Source organism: Prinia subflava, chromosome 13, assembly GCF_021018805.1.
Source record: "Prinia subflava isolate CZ2003 ecotype Zambia chromosome 13, Cam_Psub_1.2, whole genome shotgun sequence".
NCBI lineage: Eukaryota > Metazoa > Chordata > Aves > Passeriformes > Cisticolidae > Prinia > Prinia subflava.
The window spans coordinates 17,632,921-17,659,343 of NC_086259.1; the positions used below are offsets into that span (position 1 = coordinate 17,632,921).

Below are 26,423 nucleotides of genomic sequence, written 5' to 3' on the forward strand. Positions count from 1 at the left end.
TTGTCTGGCCTCAGTATTGATGGAGGAATGACCCAGCTTTATAAAATTTGGGTTAAAAGGCTTGGGTTCCATGGAACCACATCTCAAAAATATTGATTAAATTCAACATAATCCTTCAATCTGCCAGGAATAATAAAAAAATGCTCTGTAATTTGCCACTGTTTGAAGGCACTTTAAAAGCTGCATATTTTCCTTTCCCAGTGCTGTGACATTTTCCTTTAAAGTGCTCCTTTCCTAAGTGTGTTGTAAGGGAAAATTTCCATAATGGCCCAAATAAGGAGGTGTTGGTTATCTCTGTGTGGGGAGGGGTCAGTGGAATACTCAAAATGAAGAATGATCTGAATGACCTCTCAAATGGGTGCTGTTTGATGCTGTTCTTCACCACCTGGAACTGGAATCACTTGGGAAAAATAATGTGTCTGATAAATTCCATGTTATAAATATGTTATAAATCCATTTTACCTACCCTGGCCCAGACCCAAGTCAAAACCTGAGGTCCAGGGATATCAGTGGAGTCCAAACTCATCACATTTTGGCAGTCTTTTGTAAGTCCTCCTTCAAGAGAAAAACCCCACATTTTTACACAAATAATATTTTTGAAACAAGGGTAGATACAGAAGAGGCAAAGCTTGGGGAGAGGGAGATCACTGAATTATTTCTTTATTATTTTTTGCCAGCCTTTGAATCCCAGAGAAAAAACCCAGCTGCTGATTTCTTTTTATTCTGCTTTACTTTCAGCTGCGTACCACAATCCTGCTCTAAAATATTGTCTACCTAATAATATCAATTTTATTTCCCATTTTCACCCGCAATTGCATTCCTGCTTTGATAAACAGCATCTTACCAGGCTTAAGATGCAGAACATTTGAAAGAGGCAGTAATTTTAGAAACATCTTCTCCATCTGCTTATTAAGCTAATTGTTTCACTTGTAGCCTCCCTTCCAATTTGTTGTGGTGTTAACTCAGCATTTCCTGCTTCTGGAAATCTGCTTGACTTAAAGTGACTTTTAAGATAGGCTTTTAAGAGAATTCAATTTTCCAGTTTTCTTGTGAAATTGAAATTTCTTTCTTCCTTTTCTTTCTCTCTCAATAAAGTTTATGCAAATAATATTAAAATTTATAATGAGACTAATATTTGTTAATCTCAGTTCAAACAGTGGATTTGTATTAAAACATAGTTTCAGACACTTCTGTTGAGAGTGAGAAAGTGTATTGCTTTTAATTCATTCATTACTGTGCCGCTCTTGTTAAGCTTGAATTGTCATTGTGATTACACACCATAATTTTTAATATTCAGTATTAATTCTATTTAAATCCCACTAGATCTACGGTTGCTGGGCCTTCTTTGATTCCCATTTTTGCAGAAGTGTTTTGGAGCAGTTCCAGCACATGAACCTGATCCTGCAGCTCGGTGCTGGTTTCAGCAAGAGATTTGTGCACATATATTAATTACGTGAATAAAAGTTTCTTGGGCTCAGTAAAGTATGCAGGGTGTTCTGGAATTTCACACGATCTGTGGCCTGCAGAAAAGGCAGAGATTGAGCTGGTTGAGGTCAGTATCAAACGCCCTGTTGGAGCAGAGGGTGTTGGAGGACAGACTGAAATACAAATTTCATCTCTCACATTGCAGACACAGGGACTGCCAACCTGCAAAGAACTGAAAAGGTGCCTCAGCCATTTATTTGGTTTAATTGCAGATCTTTAGGAGCTGTCAGCAATACAAATTTCCATTTGTCTACGTGTGTCTAAGAGGGGCTGGATTTTGACCCAGTTTCTTCCATGCTTTTCAAAGCTCTTGCCCTGCTTTGAGGCCAAGCCTGCTTATCCAACGCTCTGGCTGTGGGCAGGATTTGTGTGTGCTGCAAATTTGAGCCACGCTCAAAGGACCTCAGGGATGTGTGCATACATATAACATATACATTATAAACATTATAAACATATACATATGTTTATAAACATAAACACAAAGGTGATCATATGCGATTCTTTATTTGAGCGCACGGGACACAGGGGCATGGAATGCCCAAATCTTGTGCCCAAGGATACAGAGTTGATTTGTGATTTTTATAGTTTCAAATTACACATATGTTAACTAACCTCCACCACTAGATACTGATTCTCCTATTTCTTAGTTACTATCTCAAATCATACTGATGCTTTACCCTGAGTTATACTTGATTTGGTTAAAACAATGCTTCTAAATTATCTCCTGGGCTGGAGTCACACTTGATTCAATTAAAACAATAGTATGAAGCTGGTTGCAGAAAGCTGATGTTCGTTCCAAGGCCAGGCTGCATCAGGTTTCAAGTTGTGCGTCTTCTACCTTCCCCCCACCACCCGCAGTTAGCTTTAAAAGAAATTATTATTTTTAACTCTCCACTATTAAGAACAGCTGGATGTGGATTTGGCAGAGCTGAGGCACCCAAACCGAGCAGTTTCAGAGCATTCCACGCCCCAGCAACATCCAAATCCTTGGGAGCGAGGAGCAGGACAGGGCTGTGGTTCTGAAAGATTCCAGGGATGGTCTGGGCACGGCAGCGCTGCTCAGCTCCACAGCTCAGCCCTTCCTGGCTTTGAAAAGTCCTTTTGATGACGTTGTGGGTGTCTCTCCCCACCTCTTCAAAGGGCTCAGCTATTCTCTCCTCCCTTTCCTCCTCCTCAGTGCCTCCCTTGCCGTTCTCCCCTTTGTTGGCTTCGCTGCCTTTAGTCTGCAAGAGCTGCCTGGAAACGGGGCTTGGAGCTTGCAAAACTCTTCCTGAGCTCTCTCCATTGTGCTTCCCTGACCTCTGCTCACCCCCACGTCCTCTTGTGTCCCACCCCCTGCACTCCCCTCCCCTCCCCTCTGCCTCATGTTTTTCACTTAATTGCAGTTTGTCCTCCTTTAATACCAAACCAGTGCGTTTCTCTCAGTCATTAACTCTTATCTTCACTGCTTTCTTAATTCTTCACATTAGCAAGAATCTGTTTTTCTTTCCAGCGTGCCTTGGGAGTTCTCCTAAAGGAAAGTTGTGTGTAAAACTACTTTATAGAGGACCAGGCCTCCAGAAATTTCTGACATTGAGTAGCATGAGCACAGCAGGGAAGCCGAGTTTATACTGCTGGGAACCGCTCTGGAACCACTCCAGAACTTCTTCTTATTTGAACAACCTGTCCTGTATTTTCTGTCATATAAATTATTGTTTCACAGAAGCAACTGCACTGCAGTGCAAAATCTGCATGAGGCAGTGACAGGCTAAGTCTGAGAATAACCTACAAATGTTGGTTTGTTGGAGACAAAGCCTGACTTAAGAATGATGGTGGGGAGTTCTTTGGTTGGCAGATGCCCTTAGGAAATAAAAGTAGGCTTGTGAAAGTCTAGCAAAAAGAGAAATTTTTAACTGAAGCAGAAATTGCAGGACTTCCAAAAAAAGGCATTTAGTTATTTTTTATCACAAAAGGAAGTGATAAAAAGATGTGTAGGAGTAAAAAAGAAAAGAATGAAATCGACTGGAGAAATTTTAAATGTAAAATTCCATTGTTACATCTTTCATCAGAACACAAATCTTTTGAAGGGGTTGATTTTTCACCCCATAGTGTGATAAGCTTTTTGGTAAAACAGAAATAGTGTAATTGAAATCCATTTTGCATCATTTTCCCTTGGATGATTTAGAATTAGGCCAATTTATATTCTGCAGGTAGAACCCAACGAGAATGTAAATGCAGCCACCAGAATTGTTTTTGTCCACAAGCAAAGCTGGTATCATTTACTGATTCATTACACTCCCAGCAGGGTCCTCTCTTTCAAAAGCTACCTGGAATTATTGCTGGCAATAGAACGCTAAACTCTAAAATAAGATTTGCATAAAAAATGAAAGTTCAAGGAAAAATGATAATAGTGATTAAAAGTAACATTTGATGACTATTTTGATTAGAACACCACCTTGAAATGTGGTATTCAAACAGACACAGAGGCTTTTTCCCCCTCCAGCTCTGACTGACAATGCACCTATTTAACCAGACTATTATGTTCCTGATAATTTGCCTGAAATAATAGGCAGTGCTTCCATTAATATTTAACAATATAAACATCAAGCACGGGCTGTACATCTGGAATCATAGAATGTGCTGTTTGCATTAGGGTGCTAATTTTAGAAATCACCCCTGTCTGCCGGCGCCTGCTGATGTACGGTTGTCCGTAATTGAGTTTCCAGGGCATTTTGACCACTGATACAAATTTGCAAAGCAGATCACACAGCAGAAACACAATTTCCATCCTGACCTTTACCACGCTGCTTTCTGTTGGGGGAATTGCAATGTTTAGGGAGGGAAATATCATCTAAGTGGCCCTAATTTGTGAGGATGTGACTTCTGGTGTTAACCCGGTACGCGGCGTTTTGATTCATGCGATAACACATCATCTAAATATTTGGCATGAGGCCGCTATCACAAAACTTATTATCTTGTATTGCCTAGGCAGAAAATACCAAGTTGGACGATTATAAATTGAAACTTGTGGAAAAGTTTTATCTTGAGCTGCTGTGCAAAGGTCCTGTCACAGCCTGGTTGTTTTTAGCAACCCGACAGCCTGGTTCACATCCTGCAGTGTGAACGGGGCTCAGGAGTGATGCTCAGCTGCCGTGGAGGCAGAGGTGCTGGTTGGGGTTGAGGATTGAGGATGTCCTTGAGGAGTTTTTGCAAGAGATCCTTCCAGGTTGTTCATCCTGTGACACTCTTGTGGTGTCACAGCCTTTGGGACTGTGAAAAGCAGGTGAGGCCCAGGGCATCTCCTCCTTCAGAGAAATTCAGTGGGCACCCTCTCGGTGACACAAAGTGGAGTGAGAAGTGTCAGCAGCGGGTGAGCTCGGTTCCAAGGGTGTGTCCTGAGCAGCAGTGGAGCAGCAGTGCACACAAACCCTTCCCTGGCACTGCTCTTGTCAGCTGGGTGCATTTCAATGATCCTGACTCAGCTGGACGTCCAACAGGATCTGCTGTTTGATGACGAGGTGAAGGAAAGCTCTGCGTGGGTCTGTCATGTCTTAGATTAGAGTGAGTGTTGCACTGGAATCCAGGCAGGTCTCAGAGGTATAAACTCGATTTATCTAAACTCAGCTCTGATGAGATGATGGATTGCCTGGTGGCAGAAGTGTGTGTGTGTTCTGGGATCTTTGGTTCCCGTGTTTTTGGTGCTGTGATGTTTTGGGAGCGGCCTCTCACCCTGAGCTCTGGTTTGGTTTGAATACAAACCTATGGGAAGCTTTTCATTCACACACTGGGCAAGTTAAACTTAATAAAAGTGTAAATAAACCTGGGCAGTCCATTGGAAGTCAGTGGAGCTGTGCTGATTTATTCTAGCATGAGAATATTTTCAGGCTTGAAGGCTTTTGGGGTTGCTCCTGATTTCTCCTCTCAGAGTTCCAGCTGAACTCCGCTGCTCATCTCTGTCCTGATCTGTTTTATCTGACCTTTACACCCTCCACACGCTCAGGGAATTCTCTTGGCACTGGGATTTTTATATAGAGATATTTGAAAAGCTGTCTCTGCTAAAAGCCATTTGAGGTTACTGTGTAGGAGAGACTTGTCTCTACTTTCATATTTTTTGATTTAAATAAACTCATTCCTACCTACGGCGGGGACTAGGAATGATTCAATAATTTGCAACTAATAATTTATTAGAACAACTTTGCCCTCCTTTCTCCTCGCAAATTGTCTGCAAACAGATTGTACAACTCTAATGTGTTAATAGCTGAAAATTATTTGACCATTTTTTTCAGCAAATACCTTTTGGCCTGTGGATTATTTGAATTGCAAATTGCGACTGTTAAAATGAAATATATAATTAACAGAGCAAATAGAGCTGATTTGGTGTTGCAGGAGACCGGTTTTTATGGAAATATATTGATTTGTCGAAATGAACCTTTGTTACAGCAACACAGTGATTTGAGGGAAAAAAATAAAAAAAAAGCTTTGTTGGAATAAATATTTGTGATACAAAGGGGAATTCTTATCTTGACTTCTCCCGAGAGCTCACTTGAGATTTTGGTGGTGGAGACACCCAGACTGAAAGTCCTGTTGAAAAAGTTGAACTGCTTCTTACCTTCCCTCATCCAGGCAGGTGTCCTGATGCAGACATTTGTTTATTCTGAGACACAGCTCTTTTCATAGGCTCTGTCCAAACTGTTACCTTCGTAAATATAATTAGGCATAACTCGGCAGATTGTGCAGTAGGTATAATATTTTTTTAGAAGTGTAATAATCAGAACAGGCGAGAATGGTGCCTCCTACACTTGTCAGTCACTCTTAATGTCTCCAACTATATATTCTGATTCTAATGGAAAAACCCTTGGAAAGATTTTTGCTTTCTAGCATTGTTGCAGGGCTCAAGATGAAGCTTTGGAAAATGTTGAGCACCAGGGAAATGATGTAACCTAGTCAATCCCTGGGTTTTTTTTTTGGGGGTGCATTTCATTAATGTGGATGACATACAGAGTTTTTTATCCATCACGAAAAGCTGGAGCAGGAGCAGTGGTAGGTTTAGGGTCTGTGAGGAGCAGGAGCAGTGCCAGGTAACATTTAAATGCACACAATGCTGGTGCTGCATGCACAGGGAGGGCTGGGGCTCCCCTTGGTGCAGCTCTGGGAAAGGATGGGTGCAGTGCTGTGGCTTCCATGGTTCCCCTCCCAAAAGAATCCTGTGGGTGCAGGGAGGGCAGGGGAGCTCCAGCAAGCTGGGCTGTCGTGGGCTGTGGGCTCTGGAATTGGCATGGATTCAGAGCTCTGGATTGTCAAGGACTGTGAGCTCTGGATTATTGTGGATTGTGAGTTCTGGAATTGTCATGGACTGTGAGTTCTGGAATTGTCATGGATTGTGAGCTCTGGATTGTCAAGGATTGTGAGCTCTGGAATTGTCAAGGATTGTGAGCTCTGGAATTGTCATGGACTGTGAGCTCTGGATTGTCAAGGATTGTGAGCTCTGGATTGTCAAGGATTGTGAGTTCTGGAATTGTCATGGATTGTGAGCTCTGGTACTGCCATAGATTGTGAGCTCTGGGTTTTCATGGATTGTGAGCTCTGGATTGTTGTGGATTGTGAGCTCTGGAATTGGCATGGATTGTGAGCTCTGGAATTGGCATGGATTGTGAGCTCTGGAATTGTCATGGACTGTGAGCTCTGGAATTGGCATGGATTCTGAGCTCTGGGACTGTCATGGATTGTGAGCTCTGGGTTTTCATGGATTGTGAGTTCTGGATTGTCATGGATCGTGAGCTCTGGAATTGGCATGGATTCTGAGCTCTGGATTGTCCTGAATTTTGAGCTCTGGATTGTCCTTAATTCTGAGCTCTGGAACTGTCATGAATTGTGATCTCTGGAATTGTTGTGAATTCTGAGCTCTAGATTGCCATGAATTCAGAGCTCTGTAATTATTGTGGATTCTGATCTCTGGAACTTCCATGGATTCAGAGCTCTGGAATTGTAAATTCTGAGCTCTGGAATTGCCATGTATTCTGATCTCCTGAATTTCCACGGATTCTGATCTCTGGATTGCCATAGCTTCAGAGCCCAGAGGAGCTCTGTCCCTCCAGGGATGGCAGTGTGTGTCCCTTACATCCCCAGGAGGGGACAGTCAGTGACACCTGAATGTTTGCACACAGCAGGGTCTGTCACTCTTTAGAGCTCAGTGGAGCTGTCTTTTCTCTAATCCAGGCCATTCCTGGGGGCAGACCCTCACCCAGCCACTGCCTGCTCCTGCCAGAGGGTTTGGGAGAGAGGAGCTCTCTTTGTATTCCTGCCACCTCTGAGTGTGGAATAATATGGGTGATTAGGTGGTCTGAAATCAGCACGAGGAGTTACACAGTAATTGATGCTTTCACGCTGGAGTGAAAGATTTCTGCAGCACTGTTTAATTATGAGGAACAACTGAGTTTTTTGCCTGAAAAAAAAAAAAAGGAAATTACATATATTTGTCCAAGAGGAAAGCTGAAACATAGCTCGTGCTTTAAAAAGAAAAGGGGGATTTCAGTATATTTGACAGCAAGTATTTTCCTTGGAACATTGTGATCTTTATTCTCCGAAGCTATTAAAAATTATTATAGTACTTTATACTTCTAGCACAGCTGCCATGGAAAATGATCTTTTTCCCAAACCATGAGCATCTAGTGAGGAGCTCTGCAGATCATCATCCCTCTGTTATGCAGGAAAATATCTTTGCCTGATAAATCCAGTGTACAGGCACCACTTCGGTGGTGACTTTTATAACAATTAAGGTTTTTATTTAGAATACTGAATATTTGCTCTTTCCTGGGCTTACTTTTAGTAGCAGCCTAATCAAAAATAGTGATTTAAGGGGAAATATCTCAGACTAAACCCAAGCTTCAGCCACTGTTCTGTCCTGGAGGTTGGTGATCTCTGCCTTAGGAGAAATTCTTATGAATATCATCATCCATGCAAGGAAATTTCCTTAAGTGGGAGTTATTGTGACAGATTATTAAATATATTTATTTAGACTGTAGAAAATATGCCCATAAAATTCCTGTATTTTCATGTAAAAAATGTAACAAACTCATCCATGTACACAAGCCCTATGGTTAGCATTATGAAGAATTAAATGTGCAAATTTATGTGTAATTTAAAATAAATGTGTAACTTATGAGGAAGTCTTGATCCTATACACCTTTTATATTAAATAGTCATAGATTTCATCATGATGGAAAACAAATAGCTCTGGCCAGGAAACCAATTTGGTTCAAACCCTTTGGAGCCACTTCTTTCCTTTTTTAATGGCTGCAGCTGGAGGAGAAAATTTAGTTTTCCTTTTCCTTCCAGATATACCCATGGACTCCACGTCCCCCACGGGTAGTAAATAGATATTGATTTTTTTTCATAACAGAAGTACATTATTACAGTGATTAAACTGTAGACCTTCCTTTATGATATGAAAAAATTGGAAATTGGTGAGCTAAAGAGGATTTATGTTACAAAATACTTTGGGTTTTCCTATTCATCAAACTGTAATTCAAGCTCCAAATGCAAAGCCTCTGTGTATATCGCCCTTTTTAAGCAGCAGCAACTGGCATTTAAAATAAATGCTGATATTATAATTATCAAAGCATTATGTCTGTTAGAGCTGCTAATAGTCACTTTGCTTCACTTTTCTTAAATTTTACATTTGTCAAAATCCTGACAAGCATACTCTGGGATAATGTTAGATTCAATGTTGATATTGTTACTCAACAAGAACATTGATTATGTCTTAATAAGACATATTCAGTCTGCATTATATGCAATTATCATCTTAAATGAACACAAGCATTTATTTAGCACCAACTGAAATTATTTCAATCCGAAGAATTTTTCTTTCTGGTTAGCATTATATTATAAAGTCATTAGTGCCAAATACGATATGGCAGCACACTCCTGATGCAGTATTATGCATGAATACATCGTTTATAAACAGAATTATAAGTAGAAGAGTCGAGGCAGTGTTGCATCATCACAGAAATACAAATACCCGTGGAATAGTCAGAAAACACTCTATTGATAATCAGTATTGAAAAGATCCTTAAATCCCTTGTAAGGATTTTGAATGTTCTGTGCTTTGTTTTCTTCTCTAACACAGTTTGTTTTGATTTCAGCAACTTTCTGGGAATTTGGGGATTTATATTCCCCCCAATTGTTTGGTTTGTTGTTGTTGTTGTTTTTTGGATGAGTTCTGAAGCACTAAAGGAGGTCTTGGTGCTGTGGTATCGAACATGCCCTGCCAAAATGTGCAACCCATGGATGTCTTGCAGGGGGGCACTGGGGGAATATTGGATTGGGGCTTCCTGGGGAAAGTGACTGCAGTCCTGCTGCTGCCAGACCCCTGGGTGCCCTAAACTTTCCCCTTTTCACCCAAACAGTCCCACTGGTTCCCACCTCACACTTTGAGTTCTGCCGCTCTGATGGTGCTGCCAAGTCCAGCTGGGTTTGGATGCCCGGCAGCCCAGACAAGGCTCAGAGTGCTCCTGCTATGAAACACTGACAGCCAGGGCTTGCTTCTCTTCTCTCACTGATAACTTTTATTGTATCTGTAACACTGAAAGATCAAAACTCAGCAGAAACCCATCCTCATCTGGTTCCACACAGCGCCACCCAAAAGTTGGTTCACCCCACCTGCCAGTGCCTGCACTGTTGATTTCCCAGTGTTGAGATTTGTTGCTGCTGGCCTTGGCGGGAAGCTGGACTCTGGAAAAGTGCCTTTGCTGCCTCTCCCTGCTCTGTGGGGCTGAGCCAGCTCTGTCAGGGCAGCAGGAGAATCAGGGGTGACCTTATCACTCTCTATAACCTCCTGAAAGTGCCCGTGATCAGGTGGGGTCGGTCTCCTTCTCCAGACAGCACTGACAGAACGAGAGGACACAGCCTCAAACTTCACCAAGGGAAATACAGGTTGGATATTGGGGAAAAGCTTTTCACTGAAAGAATAATAAAGTACTGGAATGGTCTGCCCAGGGAGGTGATGGAGTCACCATCCCTGGGTGTGTGTAAATACAGCCTGGATGTGGCACTGGTGCCATGGTTTGGTTGAGGTGTCAGGGCTGGGTTGGACTTGATGATCTTGGAGGTCTCTTCCAACCTGGTGATTCTGTGATCCTGTGTGATTCTGTGATTCTGTGATTCTGTGATTCTGTGATTCTGTGTGATTTTGTGATTCTGTGATTCTGTGATCCTGTGTGATTCTGTGATTCTGTGATTCTGTGACTCAGGGAAGCAGGATCTGATGGGAATGTTAGCTCTGGGCACGGCAGGGAGGGGTCCTTTGAAGGGAAACAGTTCTCAGCTCACCTCCTTGGCAAACCACACAAGCTGGCAGCGTCACCCCTGCCGTGGCTGAGCAGCTAAAGGGAAAATTTATGGGGGAAGGAATGGTTCTCCTGCTGTAATTATACAAACCCTCTCAACAGTGTCACACTCCACAAAGTCACAGTTGATAAATAATAGGCCACACCAGCAGTGACTCGATGTTCATTTATTAAAATAATCCATTATCCTTTGGAGCTGCAGATCCCACTTGTTGAGAGCTGGGGCTTATTTCTGTTGCTAATATCTCACTATCCAAGTGCTATTGATTGGATTGCTTCTGCAAGGCTGTGCTTGGCTCACTTAGGAGCAGGCCTGGGTTTAGTGGCTTGGTGGGGCGTGTGTGAGTCTCTGTGGGGTCCCAAAAAGATACAAATTTTGGGACCACATCCAAAATTTTGAGCGCTGCGTTTGTTGCTCACTTGCAGCTGGGCAGGCACGGGGATGGGGATGGAAGGATGTTCTCCTCCACTGCCACCTTCCAGCAGCACTTACTCCTCACCAGGTGTGAGGAAAAGGAGGCAGAGACCACCCTGGGGTCAAAGGTCTGAGAAGGAAATGCTGAACAGGTGCCAGGAGATCTTCCAGACCTTCCCTGTGGAACGGGGCTGCTGGGAGAACAGCATCCCTGCCCTATCTGCAGAAATCTGTTTTTTGGTAAATCACAGTGCTCCAAACAATCCCTGCTGCTGCCTGACTCAGCTGGGCTGGAAGCAGGAGAATTCTGAAAGGTTCTTTACAAGGAGTGCAAAGAGAGCCTCTGATGGGAACAGCCTCTGCTCAGGGTTTGCGTCTGCGAGCAGCTGCTTCCTCTAACAAAGCAAATATTTGGTGTCAGAACGAGGTGTAGGAAGTGCTGCATAGCAGGGAAGTGTGAAGTATTCATAATTATATGAAATACTACTCAAAATTCAATGTTTTTCACATTTTGCGCGAGCTTAAACATTGGGCTCCTGTCACAGACATTGCTGCTGCAGTAGATACAATTTCCAGCATAAATGGGCTTGCTTTCAATAGAAAATGGGACAGTTTTCAAAGGAAAAAAGGCCAATTTGTGAGTAAAAATGGGCTGCTTTCTGAGCAAAGAGGCTTATAAACATGAAGTGATAAATGGCTTTGCAAGTTTTCCATACAATAATAACGACTTTCTAATCAAAATAATGAAAAAGTTGCAGCTAGGGGAGGGGAGAGAAGCCTCATTCAGGCTTTAATGCACTTTAGAAAACAAATATATGAAAACTGTAAATTTAGTTCCCCTCCATGGCATGAGTTTGTGTTGCAGACATGTCAATAATACTTCATATATATTTTTATGATGTTATAAATCAAATTCCTGTTCTTGGTTTGCCGCCTTCTGAGATGAATTTCATGGAATAACGTTGTAAGGCTTCAGGAAATACATTTCTTAGCATCCCCTGTGTGGCACTGGCATCTGATTTCCTAGCAGTCCATATGTTTTTAGAACAAAATTTATCTTCTGGCTTGACTTGTTGACTTCACATGCAAATATATTGTTTCATAATAGCTGATTTGATGAGCAGCTGAGGTTGTTGCTTCTCTGTTGGCCTAACAATGCTCCAAAATCCATGTACTGAGGAGCTGGGATCTCCTCCTCACCTGTTCTCCAAAAAAAAGAGATGGTGGGATGTGGGCCTGATATTTCTGGGTCTGAGAGATTTTAGCCTGCTAGCTGCTGCTAAATTTTTCCCAAGGGAAAATTTCTCAAGAAAGCTTCTTCTCAAAACAATATTGGCAAATAATTATCCTTTCTCAAAACAATCTTTCTCCAGGTGGTGTTTTGTCTTTCTAGTTCTCAAAAAAAAAAAAAAAAAAAAAAAAAAAAAAAAAGAAAAAAAATTATATATATATATAAAATATAAATTAGCTGTTTCTCTAGTTTGACAAATGGGATTAGAGAGGTGTCATTCCTGTTAGTGAATCACATTAAGTCTGTATTGGTACACCTTATAAAAAGTAGTAAGAATTGGACAATAAAGTTTATTCTATGCTCTGTGCCTTCTGAAATATTTGGAGTCTCTCATCTTTTTTTTTTTTTCTGATGGGACAGAATTCCAGAGGCTGGCTCGTTCCCATTCCAGAGCTGACCACAAAGGGTTATTTTCCAGATTAAGACTGTGTTTTGTGAGAGGAAATGGAGCTGGATTGTGCCATGGGCCTGTGCTGGCTGGTTCTGCAGTGGGTGGGCAGCCAGATCAGTACCCCTGATGTGGCAATCAGATATCAGCAATATTTATGTTAATTTTTTCCCCTGTAAATTGAATTGGGCTGAAGGGTGCTGGAAAGTTCAGCTAAACCCCAACACCGAGGCCAGGGAATTCCTTGCCCTGCTCACACTGTTCTCTTCCATCCCCTATATTTGCTGTGAGTCTGATTTTTTTTGGTGTCTGGAGAGAATGAGAGAGTTTTAAAAGTTTTACCTAATAACAGCCAGGTTGGATTTTGCTATAAAATCCATTAATATCACTCTACACATTTGCTTTGGGCAATAACTGGAAGTCTCTGCCCGTTTTGGAAACTGCTTTTTTGTTTCTTGCAGTGGAGCAAACTTAGATTACCAGTCTAAATGCTAATACCCAGAATGAATGGGATTTAATAAAGTGAATTTATATGTAGATTGTGACATTAGTATTTAATTATGTTCCCATCATAACACTGATGAGGCAAGCTGCTAAATATTGGTGCACTGAAGGTAGAGCTTACTCTTAAAGAGCAAGTATATTTTAATTTCTTACCTCTTTCCTAATCTTCCTAAATAACAGGATAAATTATGTACTGTTTACCAATATTCACCTTCATGCTGGATTGCAAATGAGGTTTCCAGGATAGCAGCTGATTTTACAGAAAGCTGTGCTTGTGTTTCAGTAAAACTGTCAGAACAGATCTGTTTCTCTGCTATGTTTTATTAGGCCAAATAAAGTTTGGAGTTTTTAAAATTTATTATTTTAATGTTAATTAAAAATAGCGTGTTGTCTTGGTGATTTTTTTTTCTTTAATGTTTCCTGTTGTGTTGTTTTATTTTCAGACGATGGAAAGCCCAAAGTATGAGCTGGTTATAGAGGCCAAGGACATGGGTGGGATGGACGTGGGGCTGACGGGCACAGCCACGGCCACCATCCTCATCGACGACAAAAACGACCACGCGCCAGAATTCACCAAGAAGGAGGTAAGGGCTGCCCGTCTGCTCCCCACAAAACGGGGCAAAAAATCGTAATCAGCTCATTTCTAAATATAGAGACGTTCTTTAAGGAAAGAAGACACGCACAGAATGTTTTCAGCTCGCTGTGGCAGACTTTCCTGGAGCTGCTCTTTTCTTTTTTTCACGTTGATAAACGTGCGTGCATCAGTTCCAAACCACAGTGCAACCACAAGGTAAAAAAATATATATTTAGAGGTTGGTTAGCAGGGTGCAAACCTGCAAAATTAATTTGCTGGTGGTAACTTTCTCTTTTTGCTCCTGTGGGGGGAAACAGCAAAACCAGCTTGAGGTTTTGGATGGTCAAGGTGAAAACATTTTACTCCTGTCCACAGCACTTCCCCTGTGAGCCAGCCAGAGTTTGGGGTTCTGCAATTAAAACTCCAGTCCTAAAAGCTTCAGATTTAACTTACAGGTGGGATTTGCAAGGAAAGGTGGTTTTTTTTTTTTTCCCTGTAAATTGAATTCAGCTGAAGGGTGCTGGAAGGTTCAGCTAAACCCCAAAACTGAGGCCAGGGGATTCCCTGCCCTGCTCATACTGTCCTCTTCCATCCCCTGTATTTTCTGTGACTCTGATATTTTGGTGTCTGGAGAGAATGAGAATTTTAAAAGTTTTACCTAATAACAGCCAGCTTGGATTTTGCTATAAAAGTTTCCTGGGGCTCTGCAAATCTTTAAGGAAAAATCCCCAAAATATGAGAACTAACTCACAGGGATCCTGATTTTAAGATAATTGTGGAAGAAGAAAAGGAAAACCTGTTTCTGTAGAAGGTTTTTATTTAACCTGAGCTATATTTTTACCTTAAAAAAATTCTTTCCTGGCCTAAAATCAGCAATTTGGCAAGGGTTTATTGAAGTATTTATTGAAACTAATTGCTGTTATTTTACTTGAATAATTATTTCTTTTATAAACGCAAAGTAAATGCATACCAGGTTCAAACATGATAGAGAAGGGTTTTTAAAAAAATAAAAAATAAGAAAGTAGAAACAATGACAATTTTGCCAGGGAGTATCTATAACTACATCAGTAAAATACTGTAAATACATTAAAATACTTTGGCAGTAGCATTTCAGTCACTAAAAATTATCACTGAGAGCCTGATCCAAACCTTTCAAGTACATAGGTGACAATTAAATGACTGTGATTCAAACTATTAATTCCCTCAGAATTACCTTTTAGATCAGGCTTTTAATGCTCTGAAAGCTGTTTCCTGACAACCAATACCTAAAATATCTTTGACATGCTGTATTTATTTCACCCTCTGGAAAATAACAATGTACGAGGACAGCTTGGTGCATTTAGAAATAAGAATTTATTGGATTAATCAATATTGATGGTAATTCATGTCAGTCAGAGATTTACCTACTTGAATTTCCAAAGTTGGAGAATTCTTTTCTGAAAGAAATAGTTCTAGATTGTGTTTTTTTGAAGAAGTCTTTCTAGAATTATATATATATTTTTTTTCTTTGCATGTTTTTTCTCTTCCATAGCAGCATTTCTTTTTCTTTTTAATGGTTTGACGTGGGCTTGACCCTTTCACTATTTAGAGTTGCTGATGACCTCAGAAATCTTCCCTCTGCCTTGCCAAGTGATATTCATATTCCATGAAGAAGGCAGGAAAAAAATCAGCCTTTAATACCTGGTGCCAGCCCCCTTTAGGAGCAGATTCTGTTCCAATAAGTGGTGTGAGAGGAGGGAGGTGTCTATCGGTTGATTTAATGCCACTTTATTTGATTTTCTGCCGAAAAGTGCTTAGTTATTGCATTTTAATACCAGCTGCATGCCACAGGCTGCAATGCTATTGATTCGAATTAGAGCTGAAAGAAAAAAACAATATTTCTCAAGGTAGCTTCTGAAGGAGAGAGCTCAGATTCAGTAAATCTGAAGCTTTGATTCCAGAGTGAAGCTTCTTTTATTTATTTCATTACCTGGCCTTGGACACTTCCAGGGATGGGTCATCCATGGCTTCTCTGTTCCTCACCACCCTCACAGGGAGGAACTTCTTTCAAATATCCAATTTAAATCCACATTTCTTCAGCTAAAGGCCATTCCCACTTGTCCTATCCCTACGTGATCTTGTGAAAAGCCCCTCCCTGGGCTTGGAGTGTGTGTCAGGTGCTTTGATGGCTCAATAAATGAGACATTGCTTCGTGGGATCCAGCCCAGTTCATTATTTGCTTACTGCTCCATCACTCCACACAATTCCAAAATATCTGTCTTGTTCCATCTCACATCTGCACTTCCTGCCAATAATGGGCTCTGAGCAGTGTCAAAATCCACTCAGGTGTGCAAACAGCACCCTGTTCCCTCCAGGGGTTTTAATAATTTCATTTTTAATGCCAAATAGAGCAATATTTTAAGAGTTCCTCCAAAAATCCCAGGTGAGGTAGCAAGGTCTACCTTTTAAAAGGTCACAGGGGCTGGGATATTGTGCCAGATTTAAATTACAGAGACTGAAAATGGAGATACTGGTAAAGTTAGTGGCCTCTTTGTCAAATTTACAACCTTATTTCTATAATGGGAAAAATTTTTAAAATTAATTTTGTGAATTATTATTTTGTGTCACAAAGGATTTTGGAGTTTCCTTTCCAACAGGGAAAGGCCTTAGGTTCATATTTTGTTCAGGCATTGCTTATGTGAAAATAGGGAATGAACAAAGCAAGGAGCAGGCGGAGATTGTTCTGGAAAATCTGATACTTGGCTTGCATCCTGCAAAAAAAAAGGGATTTTAGTCCAGAATTAATGTCGCTGTGGCTGTGGGGTGATGAAAAATTAACAATGTGGCATCTGCTGGAAGACACGAGCTGGCAAATTCTCCTCTTGTGTCTGCTCCTGGAGGCCTGGCTCTGCCCAGATACTGCCTAAGACCGAGGGGAAGAACAAAAATGAATTTTAGCACAGGAAAGATATGGACTTGACCCCTTTCTGTCTTTTCTTCCTTCTCCAGAAGAATAGTCCAATGAATCCTACTTATTCCATTCCTGCCTTCAGAGTGCGTGCTCAAAAATGAGATTCCTCTGGCTCTGTTTGCCTTTATCTTCTGCCCTGAATTTTTAAAGCTTCCATTGCCGCTCTTTAATGTGTCATTTCCCTTAATATCAGATATATTGTCTTTCCCTGGTAAATCCTGTCAGGCACTTGAGAGAGGAATGCAGTGGTGTGGCTGAAGGGGATGATTTTTCTGCAGTTCCCACATTTCTCCTCTGCCACAGATTTGGGACTGCAGCCCATCCCCAGCCAAACCTGGGAAAGTGGGATTTGTCACACGGAACAAACAGAGACTTCATTTGGCCAGGGAACAACCATTCCTCACAAAATCCCTCTTTCTGCCACTTCCAGCCTCGTCTTCAATTCCATCCATTTCTGGGACAAAGAAATGTAACACAGAAATGATTCTGTCACACCAGGGAGAACAAGATTAGGGGAAAATATTTCTCCTGGTATAATTTTTTTTTAATATATATGTTCTTTGAAAAGAATTGTCCTGTAAAATAAAGATCTTGCCTCCTGTGAACAGAATAAAATTTGTGTAATTTGACAAAACACCACCACAGCGAGATCTGAGATACGCCAGTGCTGGGAGTCTTAAGTGAAAAATATGATTTGCCCACATTTTGAATACCAGCTGATAAATGGTTTATAAAAGAGAGATGAATGACTAATGGGAGCTTTAATAAATGATTCATCAGCCCCTGTCGAGGCCTGTGAGTGGCTAGGTTGCCTGTCACTGTGATTTATGGTGGCTCCCAGCGCTGTCTCTTGGCCCAGCCGTGTTCCCCAGCCCTGGAGGACAATCTGCACCTCCTTCTGCTGGGCTCATGGGACACCAGGCTCGCACAGCACCGTCTGGAGAGATTCCCTCTGCAGCTCACACTGATGAGAAACAGGCTCCAGGCTTTTGGGAGGCCCTGAATTGATCCTTGGTGGTGGCTAAACCGTGTTAAGGAGCAAATATGGAACCAAAAGCAATTTTAAAGTTCCTCCTGTGCTGGGATTTTAAGAGAGACAGGACCCCTGAGAGATGTTTAAAGCACAATTTATTGTCTCAGGCTCTAGGAGGGAGAACATCTTCATTGTGTAGGCCAGGAGTTCGTGGTCAGTGGTCCTCAGTGGTCCTCAGTGGTCCTCAGTGGTCAGTGGCCATCAGTGGTCTATGGTGGTCAGTGGTCACAAGACCACAGGTTACAAGGTCTTTTAAAGGTTAATTAGCCAATAAACTACTGCCACAAAGACTGTTTCTACTTTCACACCAATCCCTAATTAATTTGTCTTAAATATCTCTGCCACAGCGCAGACTCTCTTGACCAATAATCTAATGACACACAATCCTACAGAATTACACCTCAAAACTTCTTATTACCTTTTTAACAGCTTCTACATCTCAAACTTTAAACTCTAAACCTTACCTAGCTTAACATATTTCTGCTTAAACTACAAACTCACATTCTTGCTTATGGTCTCTAATCTGGAAGCCTTTCCAAGGTCTCAGGTATTCATTTCTGTGTTTGGGGCTGCGTGCACGAGGTTTTGAGGATTTTCTGTGCCTGGAATTCCCATGCTTCTGGATCATTTTTCCATGCTTCATTTACAAAAATGTCTCTCTGGGACATGACTCTTTTATTTTATGTGGTAGACAGACCTTGGTAACACAGGCCAGATCTGCCCATTGATTTTGCATTGTTTAAAGCCAACCAATCTCACCTCTCCTTTTTCTGTGCACTGAGCCCTTCTTACCTTGTCTTTCAGGGAAAATTTTGCCCTTTGGGACTCCCAATTGATTTTGTTCCTTCCTGTGCTGGACTCCCAGTGAGCTGGACCTCACCTTTAGACACAATCATGTTAATGGTGGATGATTCCCTTTCCACCCCCTTCCCACAGACCTTTTCATGTGACCGAGAGAGATTTCCAGTGAGAACCACACCAGTGTGGAAAACAGAGCCAAAGAGGTGGTGCCCTCTGGCTCACACCCAGCTGGGGAGCCAGGCCAGGGCTGCAGCCCTCTCCTGTTCCCTGTTGGGATGGAAATCACGGTGCAAACCAGGCTGGACAGAGACAAAACCAGCAGGAGCTGCCAGGGTTGCTCAGCGAGATAAAACCAGTTTGGATTCCTCCCACATCACCAACTGCTCTCTCCTGCTGCAGCTGGAAGGGCTGAGGTGCTTGAGCAGCATCAGCAGGTCTGAGCAGATGACAAAGTCACTGCCAGGCTGAGAGATGAGAATCAGAGTTTCATTATGGCCTAAAAGAGATGGGAACCAAATTCTAAATCTAAATCTAAAATTCCGGCAGCCTGTGCAAATTGGATCAAACTCCCCCAGCGCTGATTTGTCAGGAGAAATGGTTTTGTGGGATGGATAAAACCATCACAGCAAAATCACATGAACAGCACGCATATTGGAATTTCCATTTGGCTCCCGTTTTTGGGCTGTGAGACAACTCACATGCAGAGAAATCAGAATTCCTGCAGAAACTCCATCGAGCAGGGCAAAGCCTCTCCAGCTGTCAGTAAACTTTGGCACCAAGAGCAGCTTCAGGATGGCTGGGGATCACCAGAGAGGAGCTCTTTGGCCACCCTTGTTATTTCTAGAGCTGTAAACACAGCTAGAAAGGCTCCTGGAGCATATCTTAACCTTCAGAGACCTCTACACCAGATAAATATTTACACTGACCTTTTCACTCAGCTTTATTTCTACTCCAACCTCTTGCAGCAGTTCCCTAACACACTTGACATACCCCCAAGTGCCCAAAAGTCTCCTTGACTTTAATTTGAGAGCAAATGAAAGATATTACCTGGAATATTTTTCTTATGTGAGAGGCAGAATTTAAGAAAGAAAACAAACATCTAAATAGCAGCAAATGTTTTATTTTCTAAATGAAGACTGTCAGCATTGCGTTGTCACTGCAAAAATTAAATTGAATTTTTTAATGACTGCACCATTCCTTCATGGTTGGTCATTGGTCTCACCCATGGTTCAGTTCAAGGCATCCAGAGTTTTCTGGGCTGTCATGGCTTACAGAACAGATTTCAAAATCACATAAGCAATTTAAGAACCTGGAAATCTAAATAACAGGCAAGTAGATGCCCCCTCTAATTTTTTTTTTCCTTAAATAATTTTAGATGTCAAAAGTAATTTGAAAAATATTATTGGACTTAATAAAGTAGCTGTAAAGACATCTAATGCTCACTGGAGTTCAAAAAACTGGATTTAGGAGCATAGATTGCTTTGACTCTCAGTGCAATTAGGATTCCAAATGTCTGTCTCTCTTCTAAACACTTTGAAATAACCTGGAAAAATGCCCATGATCAAGAAGAAGGTTTATTAATATTTCTGAGTTGTGTTGTGGTGCTACCAAACTAAGGACATCTGGAAGACTTATTTAAACAGTCTGGCTATCTGGATAATGAAATTATCATTTTTTTGGTTTTTTCCTCACTTCTTCTTGATTATTGTGTGTCAGTTTTTATCAGAATTATCTGGCTTGAGGATCCTCATGTGATGAGAAATGCTCAGCACCACTCAGGATTGAATTACCAGTGACCTTAACAACAAACACTCTGCTGTAGCATTTCACCAGCAGAATAATTTCAGAGAAAGGAAAATAAATGCGATTATTCTGTGCATAGACTGAAACAGAGAACTCCGGGGAAAATCAAAACAATGCAATAATATTGTTTGGAAGACCAGTGGTTCCTGCGCTCATCCAGATTCACACTGTGTGCATAATAATCTGTATTCATGTGGCTTTCAGCAAGCTATCTGCACAACCAGTGTAAGCACTTTGTTCAGGAACTTTTGCAAAATATGTTTAACACGGAGTCCCTGCACTTATCACATAATTGGGGCTGGATGCGCTCCCTGGCAGTGGGCAGCACACTCCTGCATCCATCCCTGCCCAAGAGGGGTGAGCTCATGGCTTTGTTTCTCTCCACCAAGGTCAGGAAATACACGATATTGTCTATTTAATCTCCAGATAAACACATTTCAGTGTACGTAAAACAATGGAGTGCCCGCTTTTGTAACCTGGGAGCAGCTGAGGAACCTCTGTTCAGCACAGGGAAGGGTCTGTGGGTAGAAATAATCATTAGAAATGATCATTAAACAGTGGGAATTTGGGGAGGAGCACAACAGCACTGAGCTGTGTCGCTGTGAGCCTCGCTCGAAAAGACACACGGAGCCAGGAATTTGGGAGAGCAGAAAGCAGCAGGGGAGAATCCCCCCTTTGTTTATTACTTCCTATTATACACCTTTAGCCAGGTGCTCATGGATTGGAGAGTGGCATTCCCACCTCTCAACCACATTGGTCAAAGGGACTGTCACACAGTCATTCCTCTCCAAGGATAAGAATGTGAAACAATGATAATGTTTACAAAACATAACTGCTGTTTTCCTGAAAAGAGAGTGAGAAGGTGAAAAACTTCTACTTAATACAAACGCTCAGTAAACGAGGAAATCTCATGGTGACAGCGCTGCTCCTTCAGATCTGATTTTCTTCCCAGCACTCTTGTTCTCCAAGTAGGCTCACACAGCAAACTTGCATTTTTGCCAGTCCTTTTCCCTTTTTCCCCCTTTTTGCCGCTGTTCCTTTCCTGCCCTCTGTCCAGTTGCCCTGACTTGTTGCCATCAGCTGATCCGAGCCACCCAGAGGCAAATCCAGTGTGAGCCCCTGCCTTTGGCCAGCCTTTGGCTGTGCTTGGCAGGTCAGCAGCAGCTCAGTGGTAACAGCACCAATTCCCACTGCAGCAAATTCTCCCCACAAACCCATTCCTGTTTCCATTGAACCCTCCAAAGGCTTCCCCCATCTGCTCCTGCAGACAGCAAACACCCAAACACTGCGAGCAGCAGCAGAGCCATAAACCCACAATTTATTGTTCTCTTCTCCAAGAAAGGAAGGTTAATATCTCTCCTCAATGTGGTCTGTGGAGTGTGAACTTTACGACAGATATTATGGTTGGGATTACAAAGCAAACAGTAGCAGTGAGGGTTTGGAGCAGCTCTAGCACAAACACACTGGGGTGAGGAGCTGGAGAGTGGAAATTAAAAAGGAAGGAAGGCTCAGACAAAGGCTCTTGAGGGAAGCACAGGCTAAACAAAGATAATGTAATGTCTCCAGACCTAGTCTTGGACCACTTATTCAGGGAAGCTGTATAAACATAATTATTAGCAATCATTGCCAGGAGTGGCTCTGTGATTTTCCAATTAAACAAAAACAAACCCCGCCAGCTGGAATTTTGCAGTTGCCTTCAAATCAAATGAGGACTGTTTTCTACAGATTTCAATTGTAATGGACATTTAAAAATCTGAGTATTTTCCCTGACAATTTTGTTTTTCCTCTAAATATACTGGTGAAGCAGTCCATGGAAATTTCCTTTGATTTCACTCATTTCATTTTTCCAAGAGTGTTCATAGCATATTGTACTTCATTAGCTGTCCAAGGAATTCTAGCTTCAGCACTGGGAGACTTCCAAGAGACTGCACACACTTGCTTTCAGATCAAGATGCAAAATGATGCATCAATCTCTTCTCTGAAATTAACTTTGGGTGTTTCTGTTGGGAGACCTCGTTTGCCTGTGTGACATCCAGCTGACAAAAACCTCAGTGTGGAAACAGTGATTTCTACACGTGGTATTCAATGCAGAGTGACTCTTAAATATCATTATCCTGTTCACAGAATCCCAGAATGATTTGAGTTGTGAGGGACCTTAGAACCATCTCATTCCATGTGCCATGGGCAGGGACACCTCCCACTGTCCCAGGGTGCTCCAACCCCTGTCCAACCTGGCCTTGGACAATTCCAGGGATCCAGGGGCAGCCACAGCTGTGCCAGGGTCCCCCAGCCTCACAGGGAACAATCTCTCCCTAATATCCAATCCAATCTTCCCTCTTTAAAGTTTAAAAGTAATTAAGAATGAAAAATGGTGAGGAGGAGATGACCATGTATCACCCAGTTGGTCTTGAAGCACCTTTCCCTCCATGCATAAATTATTTCAGCTCCTCACCTGTGGAATGCGGAATTCTAACAGAAATACCAGGATTTCTAAATCTCTTTGTCTGGCACAGATTTGAGGAGTAACAAACAGAGGAATTGTTGGATGTGTTGGAAAGCATCACAGTAATCCCACGTGTTCAGAAACCCGCACTGTTAATGTGCCTGCAGCATCTGTGGGAGTTCTGTTTTAAAAGCAGGATTAAACATGATAACACGCTATAGATCTTAACATATTCAATTTGCAGCAGACAAAACCCTATTTAATACCAATTACACAATATGTGTGAGCTGGTATCATCGCTGAAGTTTATATGAGCAGAGGGAATTTGTAAAGCTGAAGTCTATTCATTCAAAAATAATAGTTTATGTGACTGCTTGGGTCATTGCTCTAGAGTGGGATGAGTTTTGTGATCAGTTTATCAATTCCTTCACTGACAAGTGAGATTTTAAGATTTTTCTCAGCAGCACTAAAACTGATTTGGCTACTCCAAAATTTGCTAACCATCTGTGCACACGAATCAAAATGTCAGGATTACTTAGACAAAATATCTTTTTTCCTTCTACTCTGAAGCATTAAAATAAACAATGGATAAAACTCACCAGGCTGAAAGGAGCTGTAGGTTTATTCAAGTAAAATTTTTAGAAAGTGCCTGTGAAAGATATTAATTTTGGAAAAATATAAAGTTATATAGGCCTGCTTGTGTCTTGAACTGAATGGAACGAAAATTGTGTTGTTACATGTAAGAAAAAACAGATTAGGAGGTTCATACAGGACTCCTTGTAGTTATAGTCTCTTTTGAGAAAAATGGTTCAGAAGTGGAATTTATTCATATCCTTGTAGTTCCTACTTTGGCTTTTTTCCAGGACTTGTTTGCCTTAGAGTTCCAGATGCTTCTTTGCTTAAAGGGTAGCCCTTTCTCCAGCCGTCTGTCTAACAGTCACTTAATATTTATTTGTTTTTACAAATGTGTTCCCCTGTGTTCTCAGCCCATATGTCACAAAAAAAATGTGAGCCCAGCTCTGCATGTGTTGATGTTATCTTCCCTTCCCCATTCTGGACTTTGACCTGATTAGCAAAAATCCCCTCACTCAATATTTCCCTCCAACACTTTTGCTCTAGAGCCAAACTTTGGAGTTTGCATTCTAACTCCTGTTTTTTTTTTCTTTTCACTCCCCTGTGCTAATCATTTGTGTCCTCTCCTTGATATTTAATTTACCCAGAGCTGAAATTTATCCTTCAGTTCCTTCCGCCTGTTGCATTGTCTTTTTTTAAGACAAAACAACCATCCTCATTCCAACTAACCAAAGAGCAAACTCCAAACTCTTGGGTTTTGGGAAAACAAAAATTATCCCCCTTCCAAGCCTTTTCTTTAGTCAGGAGTCTGTTTGGAGCTTTCTCTGAATTTTAATAATTAGCTGGAAATTTTCCTTCCTCTCCAAACTCCTGGACTGTGTCCTTTGTCTCTCTGAGCCTGATCACCTCACACTCCTTAAACCCTCTGCTCCTGGTCCCAGCTGCTGCCTCGGAATTCCTGAGACCCTCCCTGAGTGACTCCCCTTTCTCTCCACTCTTATTTTCATCACTTCCCCCTGTCTTTCTACATGGAAAACAATTTCTTTACTATATCACCAAAATCTGTTTCTGACCTTTACCCTCTCATGATCATCGTTCTGTCCCCAGGATTTTTTCCCCATTTTCTCATTTCTGGAAGTCCTTCCTTTCCCCATCCCTCGGTACTGTCCCCAGTGAACTCCTCTTCACCTGCTTCCCTTGGGAGCCACCTTTTCGTTTCAGTGCCTCACTGTGACTGTTTGCTCAGGGCTCACAGGAGTCTGTGTTCACCCTTTGCCTGCCTTCTATAAATCCACCTGTTGGCTTCCACACATCCCTCATTTGTTCCTTTTAGGCTTTATCTCCTCCTCCCCAGCTCACTTGTGTTGCCATCTCCAGCCACCGAGGCTGGCAGTGCCCACACCTTTACTGTCAGAGGTTCTTAGATCAATGATTTTATTTCATTTGAAAAACTGATGGTCAGGAGAGCGCTGCTGTCCTCAAGAAGTTTAAAGGGTTGGAAGCAATCTTTTAGCTAAACAAAAAATAATAAAGTTGGAAAAAATCAAAGGAGTTATGTGAGGAACTTTTGAAAGAAGCATAAGGAAAATCAATCCTGCTAATTAAGCTTAAATCTAAACTAACACTTGTCTGAAATAATATCAGGGAAGGAAATTTATCTGTAGTATTGATATTCTTAACTACGTGCATCCAAGCTGTGGCTCCCATCCAAAGGGAGATGGGAGTGCAGTTTTAGACTGGGAAGTAAATCTGGATTTCTATGTATATATATATAAAAATAGAAACACGGGCCAGCAGGTGTCTGCCTACCCAAACTGAAGACCTGATGTTTCATTTTCCTAAAGCTGCATTTTCTAACATGGGTTAAAACAGAAATGAAACCTGGATTTACTTGTCTGTTTCACAGAGCCACAGAACCATTTAGGTTGGAAAAGAGCTCTAAGATCAACAAGTCCATTTGGAAATAACATATTTCCATATTTAGAAATAACACAACTGGCATTTGAAAACAAAGAGCATTGCTTCTGATTAATTGATTCAGTGCTGAACGAAGCTAAGGAACTCGCGTGTGTTTGGAGACAAATGAAAGGCAGGCTTTCTGATTTAGCAGTTCTGACCTTTTCAAGTTTTCCATCTTAAATAATAATTGAAGCCATAAGTAAATAAATTCAACTTTGCCTGCAGATGTTGAACTCTTTAATGTCCTTTTCCTGTGACACAGGCCCTGCCTGGTACTCCTGGCACAAATGGGTTTATCAGTGCTAGGGCTGCCTGACAGGCCCTGGGAGCTGTTTTCCTTCCTCCAAACAAATGATTAAAATGCAGCGCCCATCAATAAATCTGTGAGGGTTCTGTGGCTGGGAAGTGTTCACCCAGGGGGCCTCTGTGTCCCAGGGGTGTTCCTTTTCTCCAGTCCTCCCGTATTGACGAGGAAATCAAATTACAGAGAGTCCTGTTTACCTGGGCTGCCTGTTGAGGTTGTTTTTGCTGCCTGCTGGAGCTGGAGGGAGCAGCAGGGAGCACAGGGCCGCTCTCAAGTGCTGCTGGATAAATCAGGGATGTCAGCACTGAGCAGTGCTGGCTCCCAGCAACTCCTCTGGGAAATCTCTGCCTTGGAAGATCCAGTCCTTGATCCTGTGCCCCTTTGGTGTCTGTGGGGAGCAGAGCTGGAGCATTAGGAAAAGGCCTCATTAGGGTTTGAGATCTAATTTTAGGTGAGCTCCAGCACTTCTCAACGATGTCAGACTTGCCTGTTTCCCTTTCCCTGAGTGAGGGTTATCCCAGCTGATCAGAGAGCAATATGTGAGCACTAATCAGTTTTAGAGGCTCCTTACTCC

At 41.9% G+C, this 26,423-nt stretch overlaps 1 protein-coding gene across 3 annotated transcripts in view; it reads left to right on the forward strand.

The window, feature by feature from the left end:
* The window catches only part of CDH13 (cadherin 13), a 440,900-nt gene that overhangs the window by 347,703 nt on the left and 66,774 nt on the right, over nt 1–26,423 (forward strand). For all 3 annotated transcript variants that reach the window (XM_063410982.1, XM_063410981.1, XM_063410983.1), the window contains one exon: nt 13,853–13,993. In XM_063410982.1, the coding sequence (XP_063267052.1) occupies nt 13,853–13,993 (141 nt within the window). The remainder of the gene's footprint in view (nt 1–13,852; nt 13,994–26,423) is intronic.